The sequence below is a fragment of the Callorhinchus milii genome, unplaced genomic scaffold (genome assembly GCF_018977255.1).
Source record: "Callorhinchus milii isolate IMCB2004 unplaced genomic scaffold, IMCB_Cmil_1.0 Scaffold89, whole genome shotgun sequence".
Classification (NCBI taxonomy): Eukaryota; Metazoa; Chordata; class Chondrichthyes; order Chimaeriformes; family Callorhinchidae; genus Callorhinchus; species Callorhinchus milii.
Window position 1 is genome coordinate 200204 of NW_024704830.1, and position 10677 is coordinate 210880.

The following is a 10677-nucleotide window of genomic DNA, read 5'->3' on the forward strand; positions in this document are numbered from 1 at the left end:
AGAACAGTGGGATGAACACAGTGTGCTGAGCACAGAAGGGTAAGCATTGGCAGAGAAGCACTTGGGCTGTGAATATAATAATCCTTGCATTTGATATAGCGCTTTTCACGTCGGGAGGACGTCCCAAAGCGCTTCACAGAACACACTGCAAAGTGAATTGACTGTATATTTGTGGGCGAACGCGGCAGCCAATTGCGCACAGCAATGTCCCACAAACAGTCGTGGATTGAAAATGAACAATTTATTATTGTTTTGGGTTTTTGGAGAGATTATTATTAGGCGTGTGGAGTAAGGAAACTTGCCCAAGGTTTCGCCCTGCCTGGAATTGAACTTAGGTCGCTCGCTTGCAAAGCAAGTGCTCTAACCACTGAGCTACAGGACTCCACTATAGATGAGGAGTGAGCGCTGCGTGCCTGTGCTATGCATATGTGAGCAGAGGGATGTGCTAAGTTCAGATGGGTGGGTTTGAGCACACGGTAGTGTAAGAACAGGGCTTATGTACACGTGCGGACAGGTGGGAATGAGCACATTGGGTGGATACAGGGAGAGAGTAAGCACAGTAGGGGTACCACAAGGTTTGTGAGTACATGTGATATGAGCACAGAGGTTGAACAAAGGTGGGTGGGCACTGACGGTGAGCTGAGCAAAATAGGGATCAGCAAAATGGGGTTGAGAACAGGTGAATTGGGCAGAGTGGGGTTCACCTGAATTGTGTGAGAACAATGAGTGAGCATATTTCGGGTGAGCACAAGGGTGACCAGCAGAAAGGGGGTGAGCCTACGTGGGAAGACCATAGAGTGGGGGAGAAAACAGGAGGTGAGGATAGCGATGGCTCAGTAAACTGGATGGTGAGCATTGTGGTTGTGCACAGGCGAGGTGATAAATGGGGGGTGAGCACATGAAAGCTAAGTAAAGATGGGGTTTGACCATAGGGTGGTTGACCACAAGGGTGAGCACAGGTTTTGTGAGCAGAGTGGTTGGTGAGCACAGTGAGTGAACAGATGGTGTTCAGTACAGGGTGGATGAACATAGGGAGAGGGATAGCCAAAGGTGTTTGAGTACAGGGCTGAGCACAAGAGGGTTTTGCACAGGGAATTGTGAGCACAATTGCTGAGCACAGGGTGTGAGGACAGCGGGTGAGCATAGATGGTGTGTACACAATTGGGAGGGTGAGCATAGTGTGTGAGCAAAATGTGACTGCGCACCACAAGGTGGTGGGAGCGGTCTGAGCGCAAAGGTGGTAAGCACAGTGTAAAGTGAGCACAAAGGTCAACGGGCAAAGGGGAATGAGCACAGTAGGCGTGAGCGAAATGATTGATCACAAGTATTGATCCAAAAGGGAGGCTCAGGAGAGGTTGAAAACAAAGGATTCTGAGAAGAGGGGCACCTGAGCCTAGGGGCCGTTCGGGACACTGGAGGCGGGCGAGCACAAGAGGCTGAGCACAGTGGGGGTGAGAACAGGGGGTGATCAGAAGTCGGGAAGTCAGTGGGAGGGTGAGCATAGTGGATCGAGAAAACAGAGGCTGAGAGCAGGGGGCGGTGAGCACAGAAGGAAGCACAGGTGGGAATGAGCACAGGGAAGGGTGAGCACACTTAGTGTGAGCCATGGTGGTTGGCGGGGGCAGTTGACCACAGATAGGTGAGCACAGAGCGGGTGGTCACAACGAGGGTGGGCACTAGGTTGCGGGTGCACAATGGGCGTCATCACAATGGAGGCTGAGCACGGGGTGCCGTGAGCCGAGGGGTGTGAGCACAGTGGGGGTGAGACAGGGGATGATCACACTTGGGGATGTCAGTGGGAAGGTGAGGTGTTAGAAAAGAGAGGCGTGAGAGGAATGGGTCGATGAGCACTGGAAGGAAGCACAGTGGGGAATGATTGGGGTGAGCAAAGGGGACGTGAGAAAAGCAAGGTGAGCACAAGTGGCGTGAGCGCAGTTGGAGTGAGCAACTCGGGGGGCACAGGAGATTAGAGCACAAGCGGGTGTGTGCAAAATGGGTGTGAGCCCATTGGTCAGATGAACACAGGGTTGGAACACAGGGGTTAGCAATGGATGTGTTAGAAAAAGCGGGGTGAGCACGGGGGCAAAAAATCGGTGAGTGAGAAAACAAGTGGTTGGGAAATGGGGAATAGAGCAAAGCGTTTAGCAGAAGGGGTTGGTTGGAGCACACGGGATATGGGTTGAGCACATGATGGCCTGAGTACAGGGGGAGTGAGCACGTGGGGTGGTGAACACAGGAGGGTGAGCACAAGGTTAGTGAACAAAAGTGGGGGTGGTAGGTGAGCACGATGGGAATGAGCACAGGGTGTCTGAGCGCGAGGTGTGAGCACAGGATGGGGTCCGCACAGTTGGTGTGAGCGTAGGGTGTGAGAGCTCAAGGGGAGAGCACAATGGGGTGAGAATGGTGGAGGGTGAGCATAGGAGGTGTGAGCACAAGAGGGTGGGTCGCACACAAGGGGTTAAGTACATGGGGTTTTAGTACAGTGGTTAGGATTAGCATATGTGCTAAGCGAAGGGGAGGTTCAGCACAAGAGTTTGGGAGTGCAGTGGGGATGTGAGCATAGTGTAGTGAACACTGGAGGTTCAGCCAAAGTCGTGTTATCACATGGGGTATGAACACATTGGGTGTAAGCACAGTGAAGATGAGTACTGTTGGATGTGAGCACAGAGTGGGGGTGTGAGCACTATTTTTCTCAGACCAAACAGAGAAAAGGCTTGTTAATTTCTCTCTCGCTCTCGCTCACTCTCTCTCTCTCACAGACCAGATTGAGTTACGGCTATTGAATGGTTCTCACTCCTGTTCGGGCCGGGTTGAATTGCTGTTTGAGGGTCAGTGGGGGACAGTGTGTGACGATAACTGGGATTTGGCTGACGCTCATGTTGTTTGCTCGGAGCTGAACTGTGGACCGGCGATCACGGCGGCGACAAATGCGAGGTTTGGTCGAGGACAAGGCCACATCTGGCTCGATGACGTGGCCTGTGTCGGCAATGAGTCCCACCTGTGGCGGTGCCCGGCTGCAAAAGTGAACCAACACAACTGTGATCACGGCGAGGACGCAGGGGTGGTGTGCATGGGTCAGTGAATTCCTCCATCATTCTCTCTTTCTCTAATCCTCTATCTGTCTCTCCTTACCTTGATCTCTTTCTCAGTCTCTCTGTCTCCTCGTCTCTGTATTTCCCTGTCTTTCTTTCTGTCTTTCTGTCTTTCTGTCTTTCTGACTTTCAGGCTAACTCTCATTCTTTCTTTCATTCTTTCTTTCTTTCAGCATTTCTTTCTTTCATGATTTCTTTAATTCTTTCTTTCTGTCTCCCTTTCTCTCTGTCACTCACTGTCTTCCATCTTTCTATCCCTCACTGTCTCCCTCAAACTTCTGCCAACAAAACACTACACTTTACATGGTGTCCTGTGACGTGCTTTGAGAAGACTCGAACATGTGATGAGGCGTTTTAAGAATTGTAGAGACTCTATTTCCCTCTATCTCCATCTGTCTTTATCTCCTTTTATAATATAATGGAGCGGTGGAATAGTCGCGAGCGGTTGAATAATCGCGTACTCTTCCTAGGTTCCCATATATATGTCAATATCTTCATCCACTCATTTCACTATCTTTCCATCTGCTCCATTTCTGCTTCACTCTATATCATTTTGTCCATCATCTTTCCATCTTTCAAAACCTCTCCATCTCTCCTTCCATCACTCTCCATATCTCTGCATTTCCATCGACTCTCCGCCTCTCTCTCATTCTCTCTGCAGCGCTCTCTCACTCTCTTTCTGTTTCTCTCTGTATCTCTCTCACGCTCTCTATCTCTCTCTCTGTATATCTCCCTCTCTTTCCATTTCTGTCTCTGTCTGTCTTACTCATTCACTCTCGCTCTCTCTCTCTTATTCACTCACTCTAGCTCTCCCTCTCTTAGTCACTCGCTCGCTCGCTCTCCTACTCTCTCGCTCTCTCTCTTTCTCACTCACCCACTCACGCTCACTCTCCCTTACTCACTCACGTTTTCTCTCTTTTACTCACTCACTCTCGCTCTTTCTCCCTTACTCCCTCATTCTCTCATACTATCTTAACCTCGCAGACAAGATGGCTTGTTCATCTCTCTCTCTATCTCTGACTCTCTCTCTCTCTCTCTCTCTCTCACACAGACAAGATGGAGTTACGGTTAGTCAATGGCTCTCATGCCTGTTCGGGCCGGATTGAGCTGCTCTTTGAGGGGCAATGGGGCACAGTGTGTGATGATGGTTGGGATTTGGCTGACGCTCGTGTTGTTTGCTCGGTGGTGGGCTGTGGGCCAGCAATTGCAGTGGAGACCAATGCGAGATTTGGACAAGGACAAGGGCAGATCTGGCTCGATGACGTGGCCTGTGTCGGCAACGAGTCGCACCTGTGGCGATGCCCGGCTGGAACCTTGGGCCAACACAACTGTCATCACGTCGAGGACGCAGGGGTGGTGTGCATGGGTCAGTTTTTCGTCCATTTCTAACTCTTTGTCCATCCCCCTCCCTCTCTCTCTCTCTACTCTATATCCAAATCCTTTCTCCATCTTTATATCACTCACTCTGCCCTCTTCTTCTTTCTATCTCTCCTTCTCCTAGCCTCTCTGTCTCTTAGCTTCTCTGGGTCGCACTGTCCCGAATCTCCATATCTGCAATTATAGGCATCATATTTTTAGCGCCAAAACATAAAGTCACTGCGCTTTACATTGTAACGTGTGAAGTGCTTTCAGACGTCTTGAACAGGTGATGAAGCGCTTTTTCAAAAAAATGTCACTCTCTCTCTCTCCCCCACCAATGTCCCTCTCTGTCTATCTCTCTCTCCCGCTGTCTTTCTCTCACACATGCACACAGTTTCTCTCCCTCGATCTATCTCTTTCACACAGTCTCTCTCTCTCGCTTCTCTCTTTCTTATCTGAGTCTCTCTCTCATTTCTCTCTTTCAGTCCCTGTCGCTACCTCGCAGTTAAGCTTCATTTTCTCTCTGTCCCTTTCTCTCCCAGACGATCACTCTAGGCATTCGTTGACTGTGGGCTTCTCATTCGTGTCTATGAATCTCACTCAGTCGATCCTCCAATCACTCGTTATACCTCATTCCATCACTTTCACCCTCACTCTCTCCATCAGTCTCTCTATATCTGACCAAATCTCCCCACGACTGTTTCGCACACTCACACTGCACCTCTCCGTCTCTCAATGCCATATGTAGACTTCCTTCCCCGCCATCTCACACACTCTTTATCTGCCCTTTAACATACATTTTATCTCTCCATCCAGCACTCTCCACACCTATCCCTTTCTTCCTCACACACGAGTCTTCTGACTCTGCAACTCCGCCAGCTCCTCTCACACTCATTCTCCCAATCTGCCAATATTTGACAGCTCCATTCGACGCTCACACTCATCTTCTACAACGACACTTTCCACACGCTCTCCATCAGTCACTTTACTCCTCTTTCTACTACCCTCCATTTCTCTCAAATGCTCTATATCCATCAACCGCATTCTATATCTCCCTCCATCGCTCCAACGCTGAATCTCCATCCGTCACACTCTACCTCCATGTGTCCGTCGAACACTCAGTATGTCCATGACTTCTTTCCTCCATCCGCCTTTCCCACAATCGCTCCAGCTGTCACTCACTCTTCATGCCTCCCTCATTTCCTCTCACGTTCTCTCCATCCTTCTGTAACTCTAGACCTCCCTTCGTCTACCGCACACTCACACCAGTTATCCATCACTCGAATCACTCCTCTCTATGTCTCAATCCATCACTCTAACACTCACTCCAGCTGCCGGTTGTTCGGAACCTCCCTTGGTCAATCTCACACTGATTCTCTCCATCCTTCTCTCTGATCCACTATATACGTGACTTCCAAACCCAAATCTTCAGTCAACCGCACACCGTATATTCCTCGCTTCATCTCTCTGACAACCTCACTCCCTATATTAACCTCTTCGGCTTGTGAAGGTCTGGTTTACACTTCAGCATGTTTAAAAACACGACCAAAGACCACAATTTCAAACTGAATGCCCTTCATCGCGTTCCAGGATGGAGCGCACTACGTTTCTTGGGCAATACGTTCCCAGCCTAAGCTTCCCTCCTTCTGTGTAACGAATCAATTGTGGGTTCTGATGTGAATCTAACCCTCAAACCTTCCCCTTGATGTTCAAGACTTGTGGAGGCGAGGGAACAAGCAAAAATTCACATTTACTTTCAATTGAAGCGTGTCGGTGCGACATAGAGAGTCTTTGTGAGATTAACTTTACTGTGTTTTAATTCCAGATCCACTCCAGAAACCATCAATTTCCCTCAAGCCGGATTTCCGCATGTTTATGAGAGGGGAAAGTGCTGAGATCTCATGTTCTGGGAATTATCCTGGCAGCGAATTCCTTTTATACAGAGACGGCGAGTTTATCGTATCACAACCAGCTCCACAGTATAGCAACATGACCACATTCACCCAGTCGGAGATTATTTCAGGAAATTACTCGTGTAAATATACTGCACATGTTGATGGCCGAGAGTTCACATCACCAGAGAGCGATCAAGTGGGAACGTTTGTGTCGGGTAAGAGCTGAGTAAACTCTCACACAGCAAACTCTTTGTCATTCGATCATACACAGCGTATCCTGTTTTAACTACTCTTTGCAAAATCGATCATATTTCCATGTTATCTCCTGGTGTTGGCTGAAATACCCAACCGGAAACCCATCCGCGCGATAAAACACTTTCCAGGTTCCAGGTCCTCTCTTCCCGCTCGCATTCATAATATCGAGGTTTGACTATGCAAACTTGCTTGTCGGCCGCAGACCTCCTCTCTCCACTGGCTGCTGATCTTCCTGAAGTCTGCAGCCCGTATCCTCTCCAACACCACACTCGGTGAATCTAAAAATGCTATCTTCCCCCGCTTCCACTAGCATAAGTATCACAAAGAGGATATGGTTCAAGATGCTGGTCTTCCCCTTCAAACCCCTCCTTGGGCTTGCGAACACTTATTTCTGCGAGATCATTACGCACTACCATTCTGCCCACTGCCTCTGCCCGGCTGTATCCGGCCTGCTTCAAGTCAGTCGCCACCTGCACCACACCATTGGTGTGCGGGTCTTCTGCCACTCTGCTCCCACTCCATCCTGTAATCACTCCAACTCTTCCACTCCCTTGCCTCACACAAAACCCATTCCCAAAACCTCCACTTCGACCGCTCTTTCGATCACCGTGCTTCACGCCCTGCCTACCGCACACACGCCACTCCGCCCGCTTGGATCCGAAACACTAACGGTCCAGCGCCTTGGGACTTCCCCTCCACGTCAAAGGCGCTTCAGTAATGCAATGTTGTTGCTACCGATCGTTTTGTACATTCTGTACTTCTGTAAACTAATAGCGAGGTCTGAAGAAAGTAGTGAAGTTGATGTTGTGTTTGTGGACTTTTAAAGTGTCTATAATAAGTTGGCACATGAATGATTTATGAGCAAAATTGAAGGCCTTGGGTTTAAGTGTACAGATCAGTGTGGATCTGAACTTTGCGCGAGTCAGTTTGCAGAGTGTTATGCCAAACGCTTATTTTTCTGGCTGGAGTGAGCTATACAGTGGTGTACGACATGTGATGGACATGGGATCGATATAAAAAACTGGTCTTCTTAACATATGATGATGAACTGGAATTGGGTACAAACGTTAAATGTTTAAATTTTGCGGATGATACAAGAATTGCAAACATGATCACTTTTTAGGAAAAGTGCAGCAGATTGCAGGAGCACATCGTCAGACTGGTGAAATAGGCAGAAACATAGCAGATGGAGTTTAACGCAGAAAATTGTGAAATGACGCATTTTGGAAGGACGAATGAGCCAATATACATGGTTGAGTTTTAAAGGAGGTACAGGAGAGAGAACTCGGTTTTCGCAAACACAGGTCTTGAAGATGCAAGGAAAGGTTATCAGGGCTGATAAAACGTATATGGGCCTCATGGCAAATTAATTGTAAATTTGGCTGATCGACATAATATGAAATTTAATGTGGACAAACGCAAAATTGTTCACAAGGCGAAAAAACATCCTGGAAGGGACTATACCTAAATGGGAAGGAAATAATCTGCATTTGAACTGCTTGTCAATAAAGTGAAGTTGTTAGGACTATGCTCGGTAGCAGTGAAAGAGGCAAATCAGATATTGGTTGTAGGACAATGTCAAAATTAAGCCGAACTAGTGGAATAATCCTGACTCTTGAATAGTCAACTGGGGCGACCGCGCTAGGAATATAGGAATATTGTTCAATTGTGGTCACCGCAATATCAATATAATATAGCAGGATTTTGGAGTCTACGAAGTACCGCAGCACAAATAAATGAGGGGATGGAGAGATCCACTGTGACGATCGTTTCGTTGATATCGGCGTATTGATAATGGAGAAGCGAAGGTTGAGTGCCGATAGGATTTAGATTGTGAAGGGAATGGATAATGTAAACTATGACAACATGTTTTATCTTGTGTTGATTGATAGAACGAATTGGATAGATTTCTGCCTCAAAGCAGTATCTCAGTATAGAGTGTTAGTTTGGGAGACAACATAAGCGACTGCCAAGATTGTGGAATCAACCTGGATGGACCTCGGCTTTCTTTGGCAGCCATTTCTTATGCTGTTAGATTTGCAAATCACTGTTTTGGCCTTCGAAGGACTATTGTGTCCAAATCTGCCCACCACACTTGGAATGGCAATATCTCACACTCACTTAATCTCATCAAAAGGTTACATGGATTCACGGCTAGATAACTTGACTCTTTTCCATCCACACTCTCAATCTCTCTCTCTCTCGCTATGTCACGCTCCTTCTATCTATCTCTCGCTCTGTCTCTGATTATCGCTCTTTCTCACTCACTCACTGGCTCATACTGTCTCAAACTCGCAGACAAGAAGCTTTGTTGATCTCCCCCACTCTCTCTCTTTCTTTGTCTGTCTGTTTATCTGCCTGTCTGTCTTACTCATTCACTCTCGATCTCTCTCTCTCTGTTCCTCACTCACTGACTCTCTCTCTCTCTCTCTCTCTCTCTTACTCTCTCGCTCTCTCTTTGTTACTCAATCTCGCTCACTCGCTCTTACTCACTGTCGCTCTCTCTCTCTCTTACTCACTCACTCTCACTCTCTCTCCCTTACTCATTCATTCTCTCATTATCCTCAAACTCGCAGACAAGATGGCTTGTTTATCTCTCCTCTCTCTCTCTCACATACAGAACAGATGTACTTACGGCTTGTCAATGGGTCTCATGCCTGTTCGGGCCGGATTGAGCTGCTGTTTGAAGGGCAATGGGGCACAGTGTGTGATGATGATTGGGATTTGGCTGACGGTCATGTTGTTTGCTCGGTGGTGGGCTGTGGGCCGGCAATTGCAGTGGAGACCAATGCGAGATTTGGACAAGGACAAGGACAGATCTGGCTCGATGACGTGGCCTGTGTCGGCAACGAGTCCCATCTGTGGCGATGCCCGGCTCGAACCTTGGGCCAACACAACTGTCATCACGGCGAAGACGCAGGGGTGGTGTGCATGGGTCGGTGTTTTCGTCCATTTCTAACTCTTTGTCCATCCCCCTCCCTCTCTCTGTCTCTACTCTATATCTACATCCTTTCTCCATCTCCATATCACTCGCACTGCCTCTTCTTCTTTCTATCTCTCCTTCGCCTTGCCTCTCTGTCTCTTAGCTTCTCTGTGTCGCACTGTCCCGAATCTCCGTATCTGTAGTTATAGCCATCATATTTTCAGCAACGAAACATAAAGTCACTGCACTTTACATTGTAATCTGTGAAGTGCTTTGAGACGTCTCGAACAGTTGATGAAGCGCTTTATCAAAAAAATTCTCTCTCTCTCTCTCTCTCTCTCAAGTCTCTCTTCACCAATGTCCCTCGCTCTCTCTCTCTGCCTCCCTCTGTCTTTCTCTCACACACGCACACAGTTTATCTCCCTCAATCTGTTTCTCTTTCACACACTCTCTCTCTCCCTCTCTCGCTTCTCTCTTTCTTATCTGAGTCTCTCCCTCATTCGCTCTCTTTCAGTCCCTGTCGCGCTCTCATACAGACGCACACACTCTTTCTCTCTCCATGACACCATTCTTCATCAGTAAGAATCCTGTTCTCGCTTCCTCTCTCTTGTCTCGGGATTCGGTGAGTGTGAGCTTTTCATCACTGTCTATCTCTTAGGCTCATTCACAGTATCCGTCATTTACTTCCTATGCCTCCCTGAATCACTCTCACCCTCACCTTTTGTCCATGACTTCTTTCCTCCATCCGCCATTCCCACGCTCTCTCCAGTTGTCACTCACTCTTGATGCCTCCATCATTTCCTCTCACGTTCTCTCCATTCTTCTGTAACTCTAGACCTCCCTCCGTCCACCGCACACTCACAGCAGTTATGCATCACTCGAATCACTCCTCTCTATGTCTCAATCCATCACTCTAACACTCACTCCAGCTGCCGGTTGTTCGGAACCTCCCTTGGTCAATCTCACACTGATTCTCTCCATCCTTCTCTCTGATCCACTATATACGTGACTTCCAAACCCAAATCTTCAGTCAACCGCACACCGTATATTCCTCGCTTCATCTCTCTGACAACCTCACTCCCTATATTAACCTCTTCGGCTTGTGAAGGTCTGGTTTACACTTCAGCATGTTTAAAAACACGACCAAAGACCA

General features: G+C 48.0%; 1 protein-coding gene across 1 annotated transcript; it reads left to right on the plus strand.

Annotated features, from left to right (window-relative positions):
• The first annotated feature begins 368 nt into the window (after positions 1-368).
• On the plus strand, positions 369-9799 carry LOC121851682 (deleted in malignant brain tumors 1 protein-like). Its single transcript, XM_042345752.1, has 4 exons — positions 369-3074; positions 4144-4458; positions 6277-6561; positions 9222-9799. Exons 1-4 carry the CDS (start codon positions 3071-3073, stop codon positions 9725-9727), a joined length of 1110 nt encoding a protein of 369 aa, XP_042201686.1. The 5' UTR covers positions 369-3070; the 3' UTR covers positions 9728-9799.
• The last annotated feature ends 878 nt before the right edge of the window (positions 9800-10677 follow it).

What these genes read in the sequence shown, in the direction of transcription:
- LOC121851682 (XM_042345752.1), top strand. An exon ending in CGCAGGGGTGGTGTGCATGG is followed by an intron (nt 4,459 to 6,276) that starts GTCAGTTTTTCG and finishes TTTTAATTCCAG; the next exon opens with ATCCACTCCAGAAACCATCA. An exon ending in AGTGGGAACGTTTGTGTCGG is followed by an intron (nt 6,562 to 9,221) that starts GTAAGAGCTGAG and finishes TCTCACATACAG; the next exon opens with AACAGATGTACTTACGGCTT.